General features: G+C 50.3%; 1 protein-coding gene across 3 annotated transcripts; it reads right to left on the reverse strand.

Annotated features, from left to right (window-relative positions):
• Positions 1–5,471: 5,471 nt before the first annotated feature.
• Positions 5,472–21,937, reverse strand: LOC144737127 (F-box only protein 6-like). Of its 3 annotated transcripts, none has more exons than XM_078619821.1 (6): positions 21,841–21,937; positions 18,325–18,694; positions 15,638–15,758; positions 14,167–14,262; positions 12,363–12,501; positions 5,472–10,898 (listed from the first exon to the last, which is right to left on the reverse strand). In XM_078619821.1, exons 2-6 carry the CDS (start codon positions 18,668–18,670, stop codon positions 10,761–10,763), a joined length of 840 nt encoding a protein of 279 aa, XP_078475947.1. In that variant the 5' UTR covers positions 18,671–18,694; positions 21,841–21,937; the 3' UTR covers positions 5,472–10,760. The 3 variants fall into 3 exon arrangements, with proteins under 3 accessions (XP_078475947.1, XP_078475946.1, XP_078475948.1); XM_078619820.1 differs by having other exon boundaries at positions 21,426–21,904; XM_078619822.1 differs by lacking the exon at positions 21,841–21,937 and adding an exon at positions 20,176–21,419.
• Positions 21,938–24,960: the final 3,023 nt, after the last annotated feature.

Raw genomic sequence — 24,960 nt, forward strand, 5'->3', positions numbered from 1 at the left:
ACACACAGAGACCAAGACACACGGACACACAGAGACCAAGACACACAGACACACAGAGACCAAGACACACAGACACACAGAGACCAAGACACACAGACACACAGAGACCAAGACACACAGAGACACAGACACACAGAGACCAAGACACACAGACACACAGAGACCAAGACACACAGACACACAGAGACCAAGACACACAGACACACAGAGACCAAGACACACAGACACACAGAGACCAAGACACACAGACACACAGAGACCAAGACACACAGACACACAGAGACCAAGACACACAGACACACAGAGACCAAGACACACGGACACACAGAGACCAAGACACACGGACACACAGAGACCAAGACACACAGACACACAGAGACCAAGACACACAGACACACAGAGACCAAGACACACAGACACACAGAGACCAAGACACACAGACACACAGAGACCAAGACACACAGAGACCAAGACACACAGAGACCAAGACACACAGACACACAGAGACCAAGACACACAGACACACAGAGACCAAGACACACAGACACACAGAGACCAAGACACACAGACACACAGAGACCAAGACACACAGACACACAGAGACCAAGACACACAGACACACAGAGACCAAGACACACAGACACACAGACACACAGAGACCAAGACACACAGACACACAGAGACCAAGACACACAGACACACAGAGACCAAGACACACAGACACACAGAGACCAAGACACACAGACACACAGAGACCAAGACACACAGACACACAGAGACCAAGACACACAGACACACAGAGACCAAGACACACAGAAACACAGAGACCAAGACACACAGACACACAGTGACCAAGACACACAGACACACAGAGACCAAGACACACAGACACACAGAGACCAAGACACACAGACACACAGAGACCAAGACACACAGACACACAGAGACCAAGACACACAGACACACAGAGACCAAGACACACAGAGACCAAGACACACAGAGACCAAGACACACAGAGACCAAGACACACAGAGACCAAGACACACAGAGACCAAGACACACAGAGACCAAGACACACAGAGACCAAGACACACAGAGACCAAGACACACAGAGACCAAGACACACAGAGACCAAGACACACAGAGACCAAGACACACAGAGACCAAGACACACAGAGACCAAGACACACAGAGACCAAGACACACAGAGACCAAGACACACAACCACACAGTGCGATGTTGGTGCGATAGAGGCACAGTCCCTGCAAGTGCGTGCTCGCGCCACTGCTGTTGGAAGCGGCCTCCGCCACAAGACGGCGCTCTGGATTCTCTTCAGAGGACCCTCCTTCGATTAGAGTGGCCTTAGGCCTACTCTTCCACACTGAGCCAAGACGTCTTGGCAGAGGCGGGGTGTACCCTAACTTTACCCCCACAAACCCCATTCACGCTACTGGCTGGACGCAGGAGGGAGGAATTGGGAGCCTTTAGCCCCCCCCCCCCCCCCATTGTTTCAGTTGCCGCGCCTGGAGATAAAACTCGAGCCAGCAAGTCCATCGCTGCTTGCTGACCACTGCGCCACGGCGGAGTCTCTACACGTGTGTACAGTACAGTATCCACGTGTACAGTATTCCACGTGTGTACAATACAGTACCCCATGCGTGTACAGTATCCACGTGTACAGTCCCCCATGCGTGTACAGTACTCCACGTGGGTGCCGTACAGTCAGTGACAGACAGTGGGAATCGAACTCGGGTGGCTGAGTTAGTGGCGAGGCGCGCTCCTACCGCTTACACGACTACCGCTCTCCATGGAGACTCACTTGCAGAGACATAATGAGACACGCAAGCAGACAAGAAGTTTAACACACACAGAGACTCACAGAGACTGAGAATCACACACACACACAGAGACTCACGCACACACACAGACTCACTGAGACTGAGACTCACGCACACACAGAGGCAGGGAATCTCTGAGACTCACACACACACAGAGACTCACAGAGACTGAGACTCACGCACACACAGAGACTCACAGAGACTGAGACTCACACACACAGAGACTTACGCACACACAGAGACTCACAGAGACTGAGACTCACACACACACAGAGGCAAGGAGTCTCTGAGACTCACACACACACAGAGACTCACAGAGATTTAGACTCACACACACAGAGACTCACGCACACACAGAAGCTCACAGAGACTGAGACTCACGCACACACAGAGGCTCAGAGACTGAGACTCACACTCACAGAGGCAGGGAGTATCTGAGACTCACACTCACAGAGACTCACTGAGACTGAGACTCACACACACAGAGGCTCACACCAGAGGTGTGGACTCGAGTCATGTGACTTGGACTCGAGTCAGACTCGAGTCATGAATTTGATGACTTGCGACTCGACTTGGACTTGCATAACAATGACTTTGTCCCACCTATGAGATGTGGACTCGAGTCATGTGACTTGGACTCGAGTCAGACTCGAGTCATGAATTTGATGACTTGCGACTCGACTTGGACTTGCATAACAATGACTTTGTCCCACCTCTGGCTCACACACACAGAGACTGAGACTCACACACAGAGGCAGAGAGTCTCTGAGACTCACACACACACAGAGACTCAGAGCGACTGAGACTCACACACACAGAGACACACAGAGACTGAGACTCACACTCACAGAGGCAGGGAGTCTCTGAGACTAGCACTCACAGAGACGCCGACACTGCGACTCACGATCGCGGCCACCACGAGCCAGGGCAGACGCACACGCCCGTGACGTCACGCAGCGCCCCTCCCCCCCGCACTGAACCCCCAGCGATGGTATGGCCCGCGTGGTGGGTGGGGGGGTAGCCAGGAGCGGCCCTCTCGCTCACAGCCGCAGATTCACTTCGCTTTGGTCACCCGCTCGCGTCACGCCGGCGAACGAGACGCGTGCTTCACCCGTGTGGCGAAATACACACTCACTCACTCTTCTCGTGTCGAGGGGTCAAACTACCCGACTACTGATGGAATCGTATCCACTCAGTCACTCACCCACCCACTCGCTCACCCACTCAGTCACTCATAGCCACTCACCCAGACACTCAATCACCCAGACACTCACCCAGTCACTCACTCAGCCACTCACCCACCCAGTCACTCACCCACTCAGTCACTCACCCAGACACTCACCCAGACACCCACCCAGTCACTCACCCAGTCACTCACCCAGACACTCGCCCAGACACCCACCCAGTCACCCACCCAGTCACTTAGCCAGTCACTCACCCACCCAGACACTCGCTCAGACACTCACCCAGTCACTCACCCAGACACTCGCCCAGACACCCACCCAGTCACTCACCCAGCCACTCAGTCACTCACACACTCACTCAGTCACTCACCCAGACACTCGCCCAGACACCCACCCAGTCACTCATCCACTCACCCAGCCACTCACTCAGTCACTCACCCAGTCACTCACCCAGCCATTCACTCAGTCACTCACCCAGACATTCGCCCCACTCACCCCACTCACCCACCCAGTCACTCACCCAGACACTCGCCCAGACACCCACCCAGTCACTCACCCACTCACCAACTCACACGCGGACCGACTCACCCACCCACCCACCCACTCAACTCACCTCCTCAACTCACCCCCTCAACTCACCCACTCAACTCACCCACTCAACTCACCCACTCAACTCACCCACTCAACTCATCCACTCAACTTACCCACTCAACGACTCACCCACCCATACACTGACCCACTCACAAACTGAACCACAAACTCACCCATTATACTCCCGTTCTAAACTATCCATACTGTGTTCAACCACCAAACTGCAGGTCACAACACACTCACAAATTCACCTACTCATCCATTCAATCACCTACTCACCCACTCACTCACCCAGCCACTCTGCAGATCAGAAACACTATTTCTGCTTCTTCCCTCCCACTGCTGCACTTTGGGATTCCTTCCCCCCACCGTCTCTCTGCAGTTCTGTGAAAGGGGCCGTCCATAAATGACGTCACGCGATTGTGGACAATTTTTGACCCCCCCCACATGCTTCAAATCGCTTTAAACTATTGTCATTGTAGTGCGTATTTAATGTGGCGCTGCACTCTGATGTTGTTGGAAAAAACATTTAATAAAAAGTCGAATTAAGTAGAACGTGTTGTCTATATTTAAAGTTGCGCATTTTGATGTGACGTCACATTTCTCACCCCCCCCCCCTCCTCGTCACAAATGTCTGACCCCCCCTCCCCCCCGAGGTGCGTGACGTCATTTATGGACGGCCCCAAAGCTACTTCCGCGGACTGGTTCTCTTGCCAATGGCGCCTCTGATGTGCTGCGGCTCCATCATCGGCGTGTTCCCTCTCACGGTCTCAGTCCCATCCATCATAAGCGCGCGTTGGGCATCCATAACTCCGCTCCACCGGGCAATGGTGGCTGCCTGTAAACCAGCATCGAGGATCACCGCACCGGGGAAATTATTTGAGTCTGAGTCAACCTAGGGGAGACTCAGGACCCCCCCCCCCCCCGCCATCTCTTCGGCATTATTCCACTGCGAGCAGAGACACCTGAAGATATTCCTGGAGAGGGGAAACATTTTTTAGCCAAAGCCGCCATCCACACCACCGAAACTCAAGGTCGCCGGGTCCGTAGCGCAGCGCGCTGACCCCTGCACCGTAGACAAAGATCCATCGGCACATCCTCAACAGACTGCTGGGGACGAGTGGTGTCCGCGAGGATGATGAAGGCCGGTACAGCACCACGCCCGGCCGCCCATTGAGCACCTTGAGGCCGAGTCGACCTAGGGTCGGTGGTGTTGGCCGTGAGCGGGAATCGAACCCGGATGGCCGGGTTCGTAGCGCAGAGCACGAACCGCTACACCACTGCACCAAAGACAAAGATCCCCCGTGTAGCCTCAACAGAGTTGGGGGCGAGTGCTGTTCGCGAGTAGCGTCAGATAAAACGACAAATCGCTAACTTTAAACATCCAGCCGTTCATAAAAAAATAATTGAAGGCAGTATAGTACTATAGTAATGGAGCAAGTGCAGAATCACTGAACCGAAATTGATAGCTTGAAAGCATACTCATTGTTTTTTTCGGTAAAGTCACGTAGCTAAAAAATAAAATAAAAAATGAAAACTAAACTAAATCACGACGTTTCGGGCACAACACAAGCGTCCGTCTTCAGGCGGGGACAACGCAGCGAAAGCACAACCACTTAAGCATTTAGCGCGGGGCCCTTGAAAGTGCGTAGGTGACACAGACTTATTTCATAGGTGTGTGCACAGCATTGCTTGTACAAGAGGCTCTTCTCAGCCTTGTCCAGACCACCAGCTCACAATAACTGAATGTGGCCACTTGTTTCGTTTAGAGCCCCCCCCCCCCCAACTCAAAGAGTCGAGAAAACGTGACCATCCCCTATCAGGCAGCGGTGCAACAGAGACACAACAAACGCTGTGGATCGGTCGTTGTCTTTATTTGAGAGTCACCGGGACACAGAGGAGCAACTGTGGGGGGTGGGGGGGGCAGCGTTATGCGACGCATAGGGGGCCCGATCAGCCACTAAGGGGACCCCCGAATGAACAGATAAACACACAAGTACAAACATGTTAAGAAAAATGATTACAAATTTCCGACAAAAAAATCCCTGCATTCTACCATTGGGCAAGCCCGATAATTAACGCATCTGGCTATGGTCGTATCAACAGAGCAGCATCAAGTTGCGCGATCCACCCCCTTTGAGGAAGTCCTGGACCGATGGGGAAGGCATGAAATCAAGACGCACGACAACTTAATTGAGCATTGTTACCTTGACATATTTTATTAATACTGTCCCTGTGAGACCGTCTTCCGCTAAACCCAATACGCGGTGCAGCAACTAAACAAGAGGAACGGGAGACACTCGATTGTCCGCGTGCAGTTGATCCAATGTGCGGATTCACCGCACGACACCTGAGATTATGACGTCAATTAATAACTCGTGGATTTCCCCTCGAGCCCAAACGAATACCTCCTATCACCCAGGAATGTCTGTCCTTAACGCTCGTGACGTCACTCCGTCGACCTGCCCGCCCCCCCCCTAATTAATAATCATGACCATGTGACGTCCTCCAAATGGACAACCCCCTCCATTAATAACAATTAGCAGGTGACGTCACTCCACATGGGGGGGGCGAGGCGCCTCCTCCCTCCTCAGCATCAACTTTTAACCCTCACTACAGAGGCAGAACCCTCACGTCACGCGATCTCCATAAAGCTTGTTGAGACATAGAACTAAAAAGGACGTCATGATGAATTAGGGATTATAACCTTTAAATGAAATAGGTCTGTGTCACCGCGGCCTTACAAACTGCACACGCATTAATGCAATGAATACCACGACGCGGTCTGCTTTTCGTTTGCAAGTTTCAGATTTACTGCAATAAATCCGTCCTTGGACGGGCAAAAGGCGAGTAATCTCAAAACAATTATACATTGTTACTCCTGGGAATGTTTATTACAAGCCACATGGTGCTTAAACCGAACAAATGTGTGATCCGGCTAATCTGAAATCCACATGATCGCCTCTACAGTACAGTAGTTGCAATATCTTAACAGTGAGGTGGAGTTTGATTGATGTTGATTGGCGTGGCTCTGCCGTCATCCAATTCGTGGGCCGAGTCTTCTGCGCGGGAGCAGGAAAGTGTCATCACTGAGCACGCGCATCAATCGGTCGACCATTAGTTTTTGGCATAGAGACCCGTGGAGAAATGCTTCTTTTTCTGAACTATATCCGCGACTTTGAATTATCCGCGGCAGTCCTCCCCGTCATTAGCGTGGATCGAGAGTCGACTGAAAGTTACAGCCCAGATTGTTGTATATACGGGGTTACAAAAAAAATAACATCCGTTGCCATTTGAGTAAGAGTCGGGGTGAAACGAGTGGGTCGCCCACAAGTCAGATGTTGCCATACCCACCACCGCCATTGAAATTGGCCGTCGCTTCACCTGTCGGGGGAGAGCGTTGTCATCAAACGTTCGGTGCCGACACAGAAACACGTCACGGCTCTGTCGCCCGTTATTCTTTGGCTCAGAAAGGGCCCCCTTGGCCAATACCAACAGCCGCCATTCGCCACTAAGTGACGGTGGCGTTACCACGGGGCCTGTGCCAGGCTAAGTGCACTTTGAGGCCACGTTAAGTGTCGAAGGCTCGCCGGGAGGTCTCGGGACAGACCCGGCAGGTGCCATGGGTGGCTGACTGAGATGCCCGGTAGATGCACCAGCTGTAACCCCCCCCCAGTGCCAACTTGCTGCATTTTAGCCACCCAACGCTCCACACAACCCCACACATTGGACCCACGACTTCTGCGGGGGGGGGGGGGGTAATGGAGAGAAAAATCCTCAAAACCTCAGCGAATGAACCAAGTTGAGATAAAAAAAAATCACCCCCCGGAACTCACGCCTTTATAATCCAACCAGAACCCTTTATATTTCCCATAAACGCATTCGACTAGTTATTCATGTCTCATAATAGCGAGTGATATATATAATGTACGCACACCCGTCAACCCCTCATCAGTGCCAACCTTATTACAGACCAATTCAGACCTTATTGGTCGCCCCGTGCCCTTATAAATCTCAACGTTCATCCTACAAAGCCAGAATTGAAACGGCTGGATGCCGTATGGACCTGAAAACTCAATTTCCCTGCACAAGAATACGGGGTAAACCGTATAGGTTGACAGGTCTGGGTACGCATGTATGTACAGTCGACATGCACAAACTCTTTATAATAGTTAAACATCGGCGGGTGTCCATTCACCTGGGGAAAGGGCGCGGCCACGCCATGGGGGTGGGGCTTTGGCATTCCAAGCCATTGGCTGCACGCCCCATTACATTAAAACTATGTAGATTATAAATGTGTGGAGGGAAAAACCGGAGAGAAATATCCAATCGACCACGGGGAGAAAGAGAGACACTGCAAACTCCAAATATACAGCAAGCGTCAGGGTCGTGATCGAACGCTCGACCTCCTGCATATCAGGTGAGGAAGTGAACATCTCACGAGTGGAGAACTCGTTGCTCTGCAGTGGAAAATATAACAGCTGTCACTTTACTACTCTTGCCACAATCTTATACCGAAACCACCGACAATAATCTTCCGTTTGATGTCGTAATAAAATGCCAAGATAATAACTATTGAGAGGTTTTTTTTGTTATATCTATATTCTCCAGGATTTAAAGAGGATTCTGGAGAAAGAATTACCTTAACCCCTTTCCCGCTCCGAGACGTCTGCAAGTTGCGAGGTGTGGTGGGTCATCCCGTTCACCGCCGAGTCTTGGAACGTACGAGCGGGTTCAGCGTTCATTTTATTTAGGAGAGGTGTAGTCGTAGCAACGCCGTTGAATGCCGCCGCCAAACCGTACCACACACGCCCTCTCGCATGGCCTTGTACTTCTGATTACGTTCCGTGACGTACGTCATCGGAATGGGAAAGGGTTAAAAGGGAGCACAGGTTGAAAAGTCCGAGCGACATTAAATAACCTTGCATGGTGAGTCTTCTGTATTCGTGACTCCTGCCTCTTCAGCGTCGCTATCGAATACTGTCCCGCCTCTCCTCCCAACTTCTCCCGTACGTCCGAATTTCATTTGCAGCACTGATTTAATCCCCTGTAGCCAGTTACACGGCCCGTGGCCACGAACAATAAAGTTATTGTTGGGGTGCAGAGGAGCCCAGCCAGCAGCCAGCCAGGAGAATCGAGGCATAGATAATAAATACAAAATTTATATGAGCATGATTATTCCGCTCGATTACCCAGGTAAGTCTCATTAAGAATATTTTTTTCTGGAGGCTCTTGCCGAGTTATCGCAGTAGGGCGGGGGGGGGGGGAGTGCGACGCTGCCGCTGCTGAGTGTGACCCCAGTTGAATGATTTTTGTTGAGATTTTTTGTTGTATTTTCTTCAGAATTGGGTTGTTTGGCCAATGCCTGTTACAGTTTCCATAACAGGTTGTTATTATTTTCAGGTTACATCGCGTAAATATAAATGTGTCGTTAAAACCCACCACTGCCCGACACAGCCAATTAGTAAAGGTTTATCACGAAAACAAAACGTGGCAATTCGTTACTCTCCAACACACCGGTTACAGCTCGAGAGTAATTAGTGCTGAACTAGTAACGAATTGGCACGTTTTATTTACGTGACAAATTTTACTAATTGGCTGTGTCGGATGGTGGCGGGTTTAACGACATTTATATTTACGTGGTCTAACCCAAAAAAAACTATTATAGATAATATTGGTCGTGAAAGCCGCCTCCTACTACTACTACGTGTTTAACTGACCTGGTACATTGTGTAGATATTTTGTTTTAGCTGTGGGAAGCAACTGGAAAACCCAGTGGAAACAAATCGCAGAACATGGAGAGAAACATTGCAAACTCTACGTACACTCGCACAGAGACAAAGACGCCCCACCACTCCGTATAACATTTAACAAACCGCAGGGGGCAAGTGCTGTTTGCAAGCAGCACCAATGAAAAACAAAACTCTTCTGGATGAGTACCAATGAAGGTCGGCACAGCACACGAGGGAGGGTGGTGGTTGGCCAGCACCACGCCAGGTCACCTTCGTCTGCCAAGTGCTGATGTTTATGTACCTTACATTTACATACCGCGCCAGGTACTCATTTGAAACAGAGTCGACCCAGCTAGGCCCAAGCTCCTTCAAATATTTGCCACCGTTATTGGTCGTGGGCGGAAATGGAACCCGTGTAGCCAGGCTCGTAGTACAGTGCGCTAACCACTGTTACGCCGCTCCCGTTATACACTCTCAAAAACACTCTGCATGTAGGTACGTATGTACAGTATTTCCTCGTTATTCACGAACTCGCTATTCGCAATTTTGGATATTAGCGAATTGCATCTGGAGCTCCACACGACTGCTGCGTCGAGAGAGAGAGAGAAAGCGATGAAAGATAAAGCGATGAAAGACAAAGTCACGAGAGGTAAAGTGATTATTGATAAAGTGATGATTGATAAAGTGATGATTGATAAAGTGATGAGAGATACAGTGATGAGAGATAAAGTGATTAGAGATAAAGTTATTAGAGATAAAGTGATGAGTGATAAAGTGATGAGAGATAAAGTGATTAGAGATTAAGTGATGAGAGATAAAGTGATGAGAGATAAAGTGATTAGAGATTAAGTGATGAGAGATTAAGTGATGAGAGATTAAGTGACGAGAGATAAAGTGATGAGTGATAGTGATGAGAAATAAAATGAGAAAAATTGATGAGAGAAAGTGATGAGTGATAAAGTGAAGAGAGATAAAGTGATGAAAGTAACGAGATAAAGTGATGAGATAACTCTCATAGCTATTAGCTTATTTACGCATTTATTTAAGGTAATTTATTAAAAAGATAGTTTTTTCCTAAGCCAAAATCATTATCCGCGCAATGTGCCATTCACGAGCATCTCCAGAACGTATCCCTCATGAAACAACGAGGGAATATTGTCGTGTATGTTCAACTTCTTTCGCACCGTACGTAGCCAAGCATGCTAAATCGGAGGTGGAACATTCTCTCTCCCAGCAGAACAACAGGGAGAGAGAACGTACAACGTCCAATAAAAATTGAAAAGTGTGCGAGTTGGGAATCAAACCCAGGCGCTTCTTGCTGCACGGCTCCGGTGCCGTGAGTGCCGCGCTCCGCTTCCGCACACTCTGGAGGTTCGGATCCAGGCGCGTTGCAGCAGGAGGCTGCCGCGAGCCTCTCAGTGGATGCTCACGGTGACACTGCTGTTGGTCATCCTGGCCCCGTACCAGCCGGACCAGAACTGCGTGTCCTTGCCCGAGTGCTCGAAGCGCAGGTAGCGCACGCCGGGCCCGTAGTCGCGGAACACGTGGCTCACCTGCGCATGACACAGCCACTGATTAACCCACCCACCGACTCACTCACTCACCTACTCACCCATTCAACTATCCACTAACTCAGCCATTCACTCACCCACCCACCGACTCACTCACTCACCTACTCACCCATTCAACCACCCACTCACTCAGCCACTCACCTACTCACTCACCTACCCAACCAACCGACTCGCGCATTCATCCACCCACTCACTCAGCCATTCATTCACCCACTCATCTACTCACTCACCCATCCACTCATCCATTAATTCACCCACTCACTGAGCCATTCACCCACCCACCGACCCATTTATCCACCCACTCATGCATTTACTCAGTAAAAATCCCGTGCAGCCTTAACAGATTCTCGGGGCTGTTAGTGAGCACATGGCTCAACTGCACAGGACACACCCACTCATTCAGCCATTCACTTAGCTACTCACTCACCTATCCATCCACCCAACCACCGGCCGACTCACGTCCTCAGTCTTCATCCACGCACTCAGTCATTCACTTAGCCACTCACCCACCTGCCCAATGACTCACTCACCCATTCATCCACCCACTCACCAACCCACCCACCTACTCATCCATTCATCCACCCACTCACTCACCCACCCACCCACCCACCGACCGACTCACTCACCCACTCAAACATTCATCCACCCACTCACCAACCCACCCACCCACCTACTCATCCATTCATCCACCCACCCACTCATCTACCCACCTACTCATCCATTCCTTCACCCACTCACTCACCTACTCACCCACCCATTGACCCACCCACCGACTTACCCATTCATCCACCCACTCATTCGTTCACTCACAAAGATCCCCCGGATAGCCTTAACAGACTCTTGGGACAAGTGCTGTTTGCGAGCAGCTATTCAGGCCAGCACGACACACGAGGGGGTGAGTGGCCAGCGCCACGCCTGTGTACATCACTGGTATTTCTTATAAACGGAACCGGAAGAAAACAAATCAAATAACCTTCATCGGTAACGAGGCTCCCACAAGGCCATGCGGTAGGGCGCGTGTATGGCGAAGTTTTGGCGCCGGCTATCGTAGTGGTGGCGGTCGTGCCGCTCCGTTCCTCTGCGTTGTGAGTAACAATGTCTTTCGAAAAGCAACAGTGCTGCTGCTGCTTCTACGCCTCTAAATAAAAAAATAACGCCGAAACTGGCTTGGTGACTGGAACGACCCGCCACCACCACCACCGCCACCTCTACCACCACCCTGCTGCCGCCTTCACCGCTGGTCTGTGGTTCCTTCCCGCAACCTCCGAGTCGTACTCTCTCTCTCGCTCCCTCTCGCTCCCTCTCTCTCTAACTCTATCTTTCTTGCTCACTCTTTCTCACTCACTCTTTCTCTCTCTCTCTCTCACTCTCTCTTTCGTTCGCTCGCTCTTCGAGAGCGAGCGACTACCGTGTGGTGGCAACGCGTTACAGGTTGCGGGCCCTCACCTGGTTCCAGCAAGCGTCGGTCCACTGCGGGATGGGCTTGGGTTTGTGGTCGAAGCGCGCGAGGACTCGGCTCTTGTCCTCGGCGAGCAGCGTCACACTCAGCTCGTACACGCAGCCGCAGTCCCAGCGTGCGGCATACCTAACCGCACCGCCACCACTCCATCGTCATCATCATTAAGATCGTGATCATCATCATTCACAACATAGCCACGGTCTCAGCGTGCGGCGTACCTAACCATACAGCCACCACTCCATCATTGGCGTCACCGTCACGATCGCCATCATCACCGTTACGATCGCTACCATCATTCGCAACACAGCCACCGTCCCAACGTACCTAACCACGCCACGACAGCATTGCCCCAACAGTCTGTTAAGGGTTTTATGGGGGGTTGTTGTGTGTGTGTGTAAGTCGCCAGAGCCATGCAGTTTTAAATTTAGATTGAAAATTAATTTCTTTAAAAGTGCTTTTTGTGTTCAAGTTTGTTGTTCTTCCCCCCGCACACCTCCGATGAGCACGGCTTGCTACGTACGGTGCGAAAGGAGTTCAACGTACACCCGCTAAGACGTGGTCTCTGGCATTGGCTAAGCAGTCGAACAAAGACGGTGGTCACCGCAACATCGCGCGGCGCTTTCAGATGCGGCTGCTTCAGCGGCCGTCTGGAACGCTTTTCCCTTCCGACATTAGCAAGCCACTGGGAGTTACGCACCATTAAATCGTCCAGATTGACAAACTCATTTCTTTAGAACTTGCTATTTGTGCGTTTAGTTTGTTGTCCTTCCCCCTGCACACCTCGATTAGCACGGCTGGCTACGTACGGTGCAAACGAAGTTCAACGTACATCCGCAGATACGCCGCGTGCCGCCGTCACCGTCCAAATTTGCCAAATTCGTTCATTTACACCGGTAAATCACTCAATTGAAATTGCACAAAGCAGCGGCAGCAGCAGCATTGCCGACGACCGTGAAGCCGCTCCAGGCTGTGTGCACGTGAAACACAGCGGCGCCTTTCCTCTTGACGGTCGCTATAAGGACGACGGCACCAATGCCAAATAAACAAAATTATTTTCGCGATCATTTCCAACAACGCGAAGGCAGGTTCGTTGACTGACTGATATTGCTCGTTCGCTCGGGAAAGCCTCAGCGGGTCTCAAAGACTCTTGCCCCGTGAGGTTTTTTTGGCGGTAGCGTGGGGCGATAAATGCCGCAGTGCGTTTCCCAACGGAGTAATTTGCGAGGGGGGAAGACACAACAAACTAAGCACAAAAAGCAGTTCTAAAAAGAATGAGTTTGTCAAGCGAGACGATGACTTAAAAGCGCACAGCTCTAGTGGCTTCCTAATATCGGAGGGAAGAGCGTTCCAGACGGCCGTAGGCGCGCATCTGAAAGTGCGCGATGGCGGCGACTGCTTCTTTGTTCTAAGGCTAGCAAAGATGCAATGTTCATTGGGCAGTCAACGGAGGCTTTCCCATACACTCTCTACCCCTGGCCTGGCAACAGCTGGGTGTGCTTCATCGCACCGATTATTGGCATCCCTTTAAATCGGAAGCCGTGTTTTTCAACTTTCAAGCTTCGTTCATCGTCCCAACATTTCCAATCGCCGTCTCGGCAGGCTTCGTCACACTCGTTCCCTCCCGAGTGCTGCCTATCGTTGGATCGAGACTGGACCCGTTCGATGGCCAGCAGTGGCGGCAGCGGCGGAGTTAGCGGCACGACCGTGAGATCGGGACAGGGTCGGAGGAGCGCGCGGACATCGCCTTAAACGGCGGGCGTATGTGAAGGGAGGCGCCCCCGTGCCACCCACCAGTCCGAGACGGCGATGTGGGGCTGGTATTCGTCGAGCAGCTCCACCCAGAGCCCCTCTGCCAGCAGGGACACCACCTGCTCCTTGCCGCACCAGCTGACACACGTCAAAGACAAAGATCCCGAGCGCTGTTAGCGAGCAGCAGATCTGTATGAACGCAGGCACCGCACACGAGGGGGTGGGTGGACAGCACCATTCCCGGCCGCCTTTGATGTTAACTACATATCGCACAGGGTGCTCATTTGGGAGGCCGAGTCGACCGAGGGGAGGCCCACCAGGGTCCGGTTCGGATAATCATCACTGGTATTGGCCATGAGCGGGATTCGAATTGGGGTCTCTGCTGGGTTCGTAGCGCAGCGCGCCAACCGCTACCCAACACACAACAAAGACAAAGATCCCCTGTATAGCCTAAACAGACCAGTAGGGGCAAGTTCTGTTAGCGAGCACCTATGAAGGCCGGCACGGCACACGAGGGGTTGGGTGGCCAACACCAGCCGCCTTTGTCTCCCGAGTGGCGATGTTTTACACACCGTACGAGGTACATATTTGAGGCCGAGTCGACCTAGGGGAGGCCCAGGAAACATTCAGATAATCGTCACCGGTGTTGGCCATGAGCAGGAATTGAACTGGGGTCTCCAGGTTCGTAGCGCACTACCGCTCCCCACACTCACACTTACTCACCCGCAACACTTACTCACTCACACCTACTCGCCACACTGCAGGTCACCTCGCCTCTCTCTGCATCGCCCCTCGCACTGTTCCACTGTGGAATTCCTTCCTCCCATCATCATCGTCATCGCTTTTCCCCCATCAAAGCTCTTACAACAATAATCACCTTGCACAAGTCATTAAAAGGGTTTTGCAATCTTACGTATTAAAACTTTGGCGGCGCTGTGTGTTGCTCGTCTATTTCACCTTTTTGGGCCCATGCTCAGGAACGTTGAACAAACAAAAAAAGCATAACGAAACACAACGCACGCACGCGGCAGATGTGTGAGCAGGAGAACCACTTCTGGGGGCCGTTCTCCACGCGAGTGCAGCTCAGCACTCCGCTGCCACAGAGCTCCAAACGGAGATACGGGCCACTGTATTCCAGGTCGTGGCTCGGCTCTGGCTCAGGCTGTAACACTCAGGCTCGGCTCTGGCTCAATATCTAACACTCAGGCTCGGCTCTGGCTCAGCCTCCAACACTCAGGCTCGGCTCTGGCTCAGCTCTGGCTTGAGCCACTCACTGGCTTTTAAAGAGGCGTGAGCGGCTGGCTCAGCTATGGCTCAGGCTCAGCCCCATGGAAATTCTGAGCACGACTGGGACCACGCTCTAATTGAGCCAGCTCAAGTTAAACTTGGCTTACTTGAGCTGGCTCATTTGAGCCAGTCAAGCCAGAGTCGAGCCTGAGCCGAGTTGAAACTTAAGAATAATGCGGGCCATGATAGGACTGCGGTGCGACGGGTGCAGGGGGAGGGAGCGTACTTGTAGGACGACACAAAGGACTTGGTGATGTGGGCGTGCGGCTCTGGAAGAGGCACCATCACGTCCTCCACGTTCCAACGGTCACCGCCGTTGCTCGTGATATGCCAACCGTCAAACTGGTCTTGCACGTACAGAGTGCACGGGTGAGGGGGGCAAGAGGAGAGAGTGTCTTTTGTCAACGTGACACATTTTTTACTGACTGGCCATGTCGCAAAAGCCTACGTGTTAAACTTCCTACAATAGTTAAAAAAACAAAAAAAACCCACACAATGCAACCGCTGCTAGCCAAAACATCTCAATTCTCAAAGATTATCTGCCAAATCACTCCATTGGGAGAACATAGAGCAGCAGCAGCAGGCAAGATCGTCCCCTGATGTGAATACTTAAGACCCAGTGAGGATTTCCTAGTATATCAGAATGGCTGTGTGAGGGTGATCTGTACACGTTCCCATCAGTGAGCTCGCTCCGGATAGAGGGGGCTATGAACGGGCATGACACTCGGCTAGAGATAAGATGGAGCTTGATGCGGTACGGGAGGATATGGAGCTGAGTGGACTTGCAGAAAACCGGTACCAGCGATGTCAACATCAGCCTCTGTGGAGGAGGCTCATTAAGGACGCTACTGGGCAGCGGGAGACAATTTGCTCTCAAGCACCAGCAGAGGGCAGAGGAGCGACGCTCACAACAGCGAGTGGAGCGCCAGGTTAAAATGCGGCAAGTTGACACATTAGGGGGCACAGCTGGTACATCTTGCCAGTCATCTCAGTCGGTCAACCCGTGTGGCACCTGGGTCTGTCCCGTGACCTCCTATCAGCAGCGATAATCTCGACACTTCAAGTGGTAGCCTGAAAGTGCACCTAGCCTGGCACAGGCACCGTGGTGACGTCACCGTCACTTAGTGGCGAATGGCGGGTATTGGTGAGCGTGAGTGAATGAAGTTCGTATGTTCTGCCCCCTGTTCTGCATGGGGTTTTCTCCAGGTTTTCCATTTTCCTTCAGTAATTAAAGAAAAAATATACAAAACTGATATCGGTCAAAACATCCCAATGCTAACAAATATACCTGACGAATTACTCAATTATTTGACCAAGTAAGGACCACGGAGCGATGTATGGGCCTTAGCAGAGCAAGCAGAACACTGGGCGGCTAAAACGCAGCAAGTTGGCACAATGGGGAACACAAGTGGAGGGCATCTGCAAGTCGTCTCAGTCAGTTAACCCGTGGCACCCGAGTTGGTCCTGTGATCTGTTAGCAAGTTTTCAACACTCACTAAACTAGTTTTTTATTTCACCAGCTAAGGGTGACTGAGCTATTTCGCTTGTTTTCAGAAGCGACCATGCCACATATGATAGCTCAATGAGGAGGCTTACCACGTGGAAATGTATTGCAGCCAAATACTCTAAACGTGTGATGTTGATCCTAAATGTGGAGGGGAAAAACTGGAGGACCCAGAGAAAACTCCACGCGACCACTGGGAGAGTGAGAGACGCAAACTCAAAATATTCAGCAGGCATCAGGGTTGGGTTCGAACCCACAACCTCCTGTATACCAGGTGAGGTAGTTAACATCTCCAAGCCACCACGACTCTCCTGCAGGGTAAACACAAGCAGCATAATAATGATGATGATAATAATCATAATAATAAGTGGCTTATCACGTGGAAATGTATCGCAGCCAAATACTTTAAATGCACGAGGTTGGCCCTAAATGTGGAGGGTAAAACTGGAGGACCTGCAGAAAAATCCATGCCACCACCGGGATAGCATGCAAACTCCAAATGTGTCCTGCAGGCATTAGGGTCGGTTATTAAACCCACGGTCTCATGTATAGCAGGCGAGGTAGTTAACATCTCCTAACCACCGGGGCACCCTCATCCACTATCCAGTCCCCACTTATAGTGTCCGATGGAGACAATGACGAGATATCAGCGTTTAAGGCGGACCCCAAGCCCAGTCCTCGCGATGGTGGTGGCGGCCACAAGCGACGTAATAATCACAATGATGATAATAAATATAATCACAATGATGATCATTTTTCGATTTAAAGCTTTCGTGACTGCAGGGATTCATCTTCTTGGTTCTTTCGGTAAAGTCACGTAGAAGGGAAGTAATAAAATAATAAAAATAAAACATAATAAAATTATTCTCACGACGTTTCGGCCACAACGCAAGTAACCGTCCTCAGGTGAAAACCAGGTCTGTCGAGGCGACAGCGTCTGAATGAAACAGCACACGCGCTTGGAGCATGTATATAAGCTGGGTTGGAAGGGGGGAAGAAAGGGGGAACATTGAAAAAAGAATATGCATATCAAGAGGAAATTAGCAAATTTATGGGAAATGCAGGTGTGTGATTAGTACTGCATATGCACACATGCATTTCCCATAAATATGCTAAATTCCTCTTGATATGCATATTCTTTTTTCAAGGCTCCCCCTTTCTTCCCCCCTTCCAACCCAGCTTATATACATGCTCCAAGCGCGTGTGCTGTTTCATTCAGACGCTGTCGCCTCGACAGACCTGGTTTTCACCTGAGGACGGCTACTTGCGTTGTGGCCGAAACGTCGTGAGAATTTTATTATGTTTTATTTTTATTATTTTATTACCTCCCTTCTACGTGACTTTACCGAAAGAACCAAGAAAATGATGATAATAAATATAATGATCACAATGATGATAATAATGCTCACTGGTAGCGCAGGGGTTCTGCAGCAGGTTCCTGCTGAACGGGCCCTTCAGGTAGAAGGCCCTCCAGTCAAACGCGGGCGGCAGGGGCATCCTGGAGCAGCGGGCATCACTCCACTTGCCCTCGCGCCGGCACTTGAGCTTCCACAGGGCGCCCGAGTCGACGAGGCGGCGCCAGGCGGAGCACACAGCGCGGCAGTGCCGGCTCAGGTCGGCCTCCGGCACCCAGCTCAGGATCTCCAGCAGGACGTCGTCTGGGGCGGCCGACAGGTCGACGAGGAGCGGGAGGAGGCACGGCGTGGACATGTCCTCGGGGCTTGCGACGGACGGCCGCGTCGCGCTCTGACCCATTGGGTGTGCCAGTGCTACGCACTCCTGGGCGCAGCGGGAAGACGTTATTCGCTATTAACACCGGCGCTGCCACTCTTGTGTGCGCGTTGAACTGCTTTCGCAGCCGTACGTTGCGAACCGTGCCAATCCGAGGTGCGGGGGTGGGGGACAACAAACTAACACAAAAAAGCAGTTCTAAAGAAATTAGTTTTCAATTTAGTATAGTGGTGTCATGTAGTGTATAGTAGTGTAGTGTATAGTAGTGTAGTGTATAGTAGTGTAGTGTATAGTAGTGTAGTGTATAGTGTCCATAATACAAGGTTTTTGGATTAGATCTCTTAATATATAAATGTGTCGTTAAACTCACCACCACCCGACACAGCCAACTAGTAAGGGTTGTCACGTAAACAGAACGTGGCCAATTCGTTACAAGCACAGCACACCGGTGTGTTGGAGAGCCAAGCCACAACATTTACAATCTGAGTACGACGTTGCGCCAGTAATCATCAGGTGACAGCCAGATTAGTGGAGAAGTCCACCTGTTTCGTTCCTTATATAGGCATAGATGTGATATTGGTCGTGAAAGCCTACGTGTTAAACCAGTAGTGTAGTGCATAGTAGTGTTGTGTATAGTCGTAGAGTGTATAGAAGTGGTGTGTGTAGTAGTGTAGTGTATAGTCGTGTAGTGTATGTGGTGTAGTGTATAGTTGTGTAGTGTATAGTAGTGTAGTGTACAGTAGTCTTGTGTATAGTCGTGGAGTGTATAGTAGTGTTGTGTATAGCAGTGTAGTATATAAGTGTAGTGTATAAGAGAAGTTTTTAAATATATTTTCCCCCGGGCAACGCCGGGTACTTTTTGTCCCCCATAAAACCTTTAACAGACTGTTGGGGCAATGCTCTTCACGAACATCTATGAAGGGCCCGGCACGGCACACAAGGGGGTGGTGGCGGATGGGTGGCCAACACCACGCCTCAGACAGTGCTGATTATAAACTAAACCACACCTGCAACCAGGTGCTCATTTGAGGCCGAGTCGACCTAGGGGTTGATGGGGTCCAGAGGCTCACGAGCTGTTTGGATATTTGCCGTCGCCGGCGGTTATGTCGTGAGTTGCGCTACAGGTCACACCACACCAGGTGTGGGCCAAACCCGCGTGACCGGTCGATCAACGTGGCTAGAGAATGAGCCCAGCTTTAAAATAAAAAAATTATAGCTGCGTTTGATAATACAATTTTTTTGTTTATGTTCCGGTAATACGAATACAGTGGTACCTCGGTATACGTCGTTAATTCGTTCCAGAAGGTAGGACTTATACCGAAAATGACGTATACCAAATGAATTTTTCCCATAAGAAATAAAGGGAAAGGAAATAATCCGTTCCAGAGTATAAGAAATGATATTTTATATGGCATATTATACATTCATGGGGTTGTATAAATAATTTAGACACTACTTATTACTAAAATGCATAGATTAAAATAAATGCATAAATAATTAAAATAAAATAAAAAGTAACATCACTTTACCTTGCTGAGAGGAGTTGATAGCCTACGAGGATGGTGGTGAGGAAGGGGAGGAGAAGGATTAAAACTTCAGGAAGCTGAAATTGTGGGTTTTTTTCTCTTTTCTGTCTTTTTTCTTGACTTGAACCTGGTTGAGGCTCACCGGGTTTGAGTTTTACTAAAAACCTGTCCATTGAAGTTTGTTTTTGCCTTCTTCTAAGAATGTTCCTGAAGTGTGACATGGTCAGGTCATTCCACACAATACTGTTACGGCTTGTTAGAGCTGTAACAGTATTGTGTACGCGGGTACGCGGTGACTCATCCTGACTCGTACAACTTCTAGCAAGCGTGTCGTATCCCAAGCAAGACGTCGTATCCCAAGACATTTTTTTCTCGTCAAAACACGACGCATACCAAATTCGACGTATTCCAAAGCGGTCGTATACCGAGGTACCACTGTAATAATGTTGTATTCCTAGTGTTTGGAGAGAGAAGTAAAAGCGTTTTTGTCACGGCGGATGGGGTGAGGATGCTGGGGTTGGTGGTGGAAAAGTACCACAGACCTTCTGATGCTGCACGTAACACTACAGCCAGTAGACTACAAAGTAAAAGTTGAGTAAACACTGGGATAGGACAACAGGCCTGCTGATGCTGCTGGACGTGTAACACTTCATCCCTGCTGAGAATTTATCGTTTTCATTACTAATGTTGTGGATGTGAGCGAGGCGATTATAAGAGAGCTTGGAGAGATAGGGGATGTGGTGCCGATGTTATTGTGATGATTCTGTACTACAAAGACAAACATCCCCCTGTACGTCTTAACAGACTGTTGGGGCAAGTGCTGTTAGCGAGCAGCACCTATGAAGGCCGGCAGGGCATACGAGGGGGTGGGTGGCCAACACCACGCCCGGCCGCCTTTGTCTCCCTAGTGGCGATGTTTACACACCGCACCAGGTACTCATTTGAGGTTGAGTCGACCTAGGGGAGGCCCGGGACCGGTTCAAATTATTGTCACTGGTGGTGGCCGTGAACAGGAATCGAACCCGGGTTAACCAGGTTCCTAGCGCAGCGCACTAATCGCTCCACCACCGCTCCCCACGTACACAACAACAACACCCGCCATTCGCCACTAAGTGGCGGTGACGTCACCACGACGCTCGTGTCAGGCTACGTGCACTTTGCGGCCACGTGCAGCGTCGAACGGCCGCTGGCAGGAGGTCACGGGGCAGAGCCAGCAGGTGCCACGGGTCGACTGACCGAGCGTGGTTCCTCACCTGGCGCAGCACCGCATGATGGGGGTGGTGATGGTGGCGGTGTTGGCGGGGAAGGCCTCTCAGATCCAGGCAGTGGAGGGAGACGAGAGGAGTGTGAGGGTGACGAGCGGGAGGGTGACGAGAGGAAGAGAGAGGAGAGTGGGTGAGGAGTGGGAGGGTGACGAGCGGAGTGGGTGACGAGAGGAAGGGAGCGTGAGGGTGACGAGCGGGAGGGTGACGAGTGTGAGGAGTGGGTGACGAGTGTGAGGGTGACGAGGGTGAGGGAGAGGAGTATGAGGGTGAGGAGTGTGAGGGAGAGGAGTGTGAGGGTGACGAGCGGAGTGGGTGACGAGTATCAGGGTGATGAGTGTGAGGGTGGTGAGGGTGAAGAGTGTGAGGGTGAGGAGTGGGTGACGAAGGAGATGCTGCGGATCACCACTGCTCGCAGGGCGCCGCCATCTCCGAGTCACGTGACGCGGGGGCGGAGTGTGGGTCACGTGACTTCACAGCGGTGGGGGGGGGAAGTGATGACGGACCACGTGACGAGCGGCCCCCGTCAGGCGCTCCCTGTCACCTCCAGCCAGAGGCGGCCCCGAGGAATCGGGGCGACCGTCCCAGGCCCCGCGCTTGAGGGGGGGGGGGGCATGGCGCGCGCCTCGTCGTCACGGGTGTCAGAAGATCCCTGGGTTTAGAAGTTTGAGTGTTCTTCTCGTGATCACGTGGGGATTTTTTCTCCGGATGCTCCGATTTTTAAATCCTTTATATTAAATTCGCTTGCTTGCTTGCTTGCGCGCTTACGACCGTGCAAATCTTTCAGTCGTTTTTTATTTAAATCCTTTATATTAAGTTCGCTTGCTTGCGCGCTTACGACCGTGCAAATCTTTCGGTCGTTTTTTAACCCACTTCCCGTGATCCAATCGAGCTGACATTTTCCACACAGACTCGTTGTGCGTGACAATTAATTTTCGTGAAAAAAAATTTGCAAAATTTTACACGTTCTACTTGAGTCAATAGAATTGTTATAACAACACAAATTTGTATTAATTTTCATTATTAACTATTTGATTATTTAAATTTACTGAGGTCACCTCTATTTATTTATTCCATGAAGGAGCATTTTGCTTCTCTATGGGAGAATGGAGAAGCATACATTTTGTAAATGTTTTGAATTATTGTTATTAAACATTTTGATTTTAATGATTCTACCCAGGCTTTTCATTCTGTGGAATGAATATGTAATTGTTATAATTGTACTCTCCATTTTGCTTCGTTCTACTACAAAGTTTAAAGTATGTTTTAATAGTTATAATTGCTTTTAATATTTTATAATTATAAGAGAATTTCAATATATTATGAACATCTCCAGTTTTAGTTAGACGTTGAATATTTTCAAGTGAATTTTATGCTCAATTTCAGCTTTCCAACGCCTCCTTAATAATACGTGTTTTCTCCTACAACATCAGAGTGCAGCGCCACATTAAATACGCACTACAATTACAATAGTTTAAAGCGATTTGAAGCATGTTTTATTTTTTTTTGGGGGGGGGAGGGGGTTAGAGCTTTGTGACGTCATATTTGAGGGGGTCTGACTTTTTGTGACGCCGTGTGACGAGGGGGGGAGGGGGTCAAAAATCGGCCAAAATCACGTGACGTCGTTTATGGACGGCCCCTTATGTGACCAAGTCGCTTCTGAAAAAAAAAGTTCATAGCTCATTGGGCTTTACCTGGTAACATATAAAAATAGTTTAGTTTTATTTGCATATGTTTAAAGGGATTTGTTTACCTTTCCTTTATGTTGCACCCCTATTGTGTTTGTGTTTGTTGTTATAACGTTCTGACCCCCGTGCCCCTTACAGAGCATTTGTGAAAAAGGGCTTCATAGCTCATCTGATTCCTCCAGAATAAATATTCTGATTAGTAAAGTTTGTCACGTAACTAACCTTACCAATTGGCTGTTGTGGGGCGGTGGTGGGTTAACGACATATTTATATTCACGCGATCTAACCCCATATAACTTTTATTATGTACAATGGATTTTCCTGCAGTCCTCTGCTGCATATAACTGTAGCCCTATAGCAGCCTAAATAAATAAGTAAACGCGTTAAAAACTCAACATATTCGTCAAAAGGGCCTGAATCAGGGCCCTTGCCCTGATTCAGGCCCTTCAGGTAGAATCCGGCCTCGGTGTGTGTTGCAAGGGCCAAAACTTGGTCACAGCATCTGCGTCCAGGCGTTCCAGGATGTTATAGGTGGTGCACAGGAGTGATATCGGCCTATATCTTCCCAGGTCGTCGGTTGGCTTGCCCTTTTTTTGCTATGGCAATCACCATCGCCTCCCGCCATGCTTTTGGGATGCAACCGGTTTTCATGGTTTTTGTGTACAGGGTTGCCAGCCATTGGTGTCCCCTATGGCCTAAGTGATCGAGACATACTGGGGTGGATACCATCTCTGCCGGCAGCCTTGCCTTTTTTCATTGCAGCCCTGACCCTCCGTAACTTCCTCTGTGCTGATGGCGGTGGGGTCTTGTGAAGAAATTAAGGCCATTTGTCTGGTGTAATTGGCGATGAATCTCTCACTTGATGTTTTTGTCTAGCGGTCCTTTTGTGTTCTCCACTAGTTTGGAGGCCATAGAGTTAGGCAGTACTCCGGTATTCTGTTGGATTAGCAGCACCCAGGCATTGTAGTAGGGCCCAGGCATGGCGGCTGGAGCGTGTGAAGTCCTTTAACGCACTCAATCCACCGCTGGAATCTGGCCCTGCTAGAGTCTAAGGACTAGCAGGGCCTTTGCAACCTGTGGGCTGCCCGGCTGGTTGCACTGTCGGAGCAGCTCCTGGGTCTCGTTTGTCCAGCAGGGAGTGGATTCTCTCTGGAAGCCTCTGGGGATGCACTTCTGGTCGGCTGCAGTAATGATGCCAACAAAACGGTGATATCATTCCGGTGTTGTGGGAATTCGACTCGCCACTCTCTAAACAGCCACCTTATGGCGATTCCAGTCAGCTTTGACCAGGTTTCACCTTGGTATTCGTTTTAACACAATCACGGGGATTTCAATTCCAATATGGGTGATGATGTGCCTATGTTGGCTTTTGGGGAAGCTTGGGAGTATTGTGGGATGTGTGAAACATGCTCCCACTTTGATCTTTGTTAATGATGGTATGGTCTGGGTTGTAGACACGTTGCTGCGCGAGCAGAGTGTAAAGTTGCTCGCTCCTTGGGATCGACAACCAAGTGCAGATCTTCAGCGGACATTCAGTCGGTGAGGTCTTCGCCGTCGGCCTGATTCACTGCATAGCCCCACATAGTACGGTGGCTGTTAAAGTCACCAACTTATAGGACTGGGATTGGTGCACTTGGGACTGCTGGCTATGGCCATTTTGAATTAGGGGCTTTGTACAGGTTGGAGATGTGCAGCTCCCCAACTTGATGCTGGTGTTGTAGGTTGCTTCTTTCAGTTGGTGAGAATGCGTAGAACTCTGTGATGGTGTTCTTCGCGTATAAGGCGAAGCCATATTTCGGGTGGTAGTGGCTCGTCATGAGGTTGCATCCATGGATGCG

Source organism: Lampetra planeri, chromosome 65 (assembly GCF_965212315.1).
Source record: "Lampetra planeri chromosome 65, kcLamPlan1.2.h2, whole genome shotgun sequence".
NCBI lineage: Eukaryota > Metazoa > Chordata > Hyperoartia > Petromyzontiformes > Petromyzontidae > Lampetra > Lampetra planeri.

Excerpts from the sequence above, each read along its gene's own strand:
- LOC144737127 (XM_078619821.1), bottom strand. The coding sequence starts at position 18,670 with ATGGGTCAGAGCGCGACGCGGCCGTCCGTCGCAAGCCCCGAGGACATG. Across the intron at positions 12,502-14,166 it reads CACATCGCCGTCTCGGACTG|GTATGCCGCACGCTGGGACT; the intron begins GTGGGTGGCACG and ends CGGTGCGGTTAG. Across the intron at positions 10,899-12,362 it reads CCGACGCTTGCTGGAACCAG|GTGAGCCACGTGTTCCGCGA; the intron begins GTGAGGGCCCGC and ends TGTCATGCGCAG.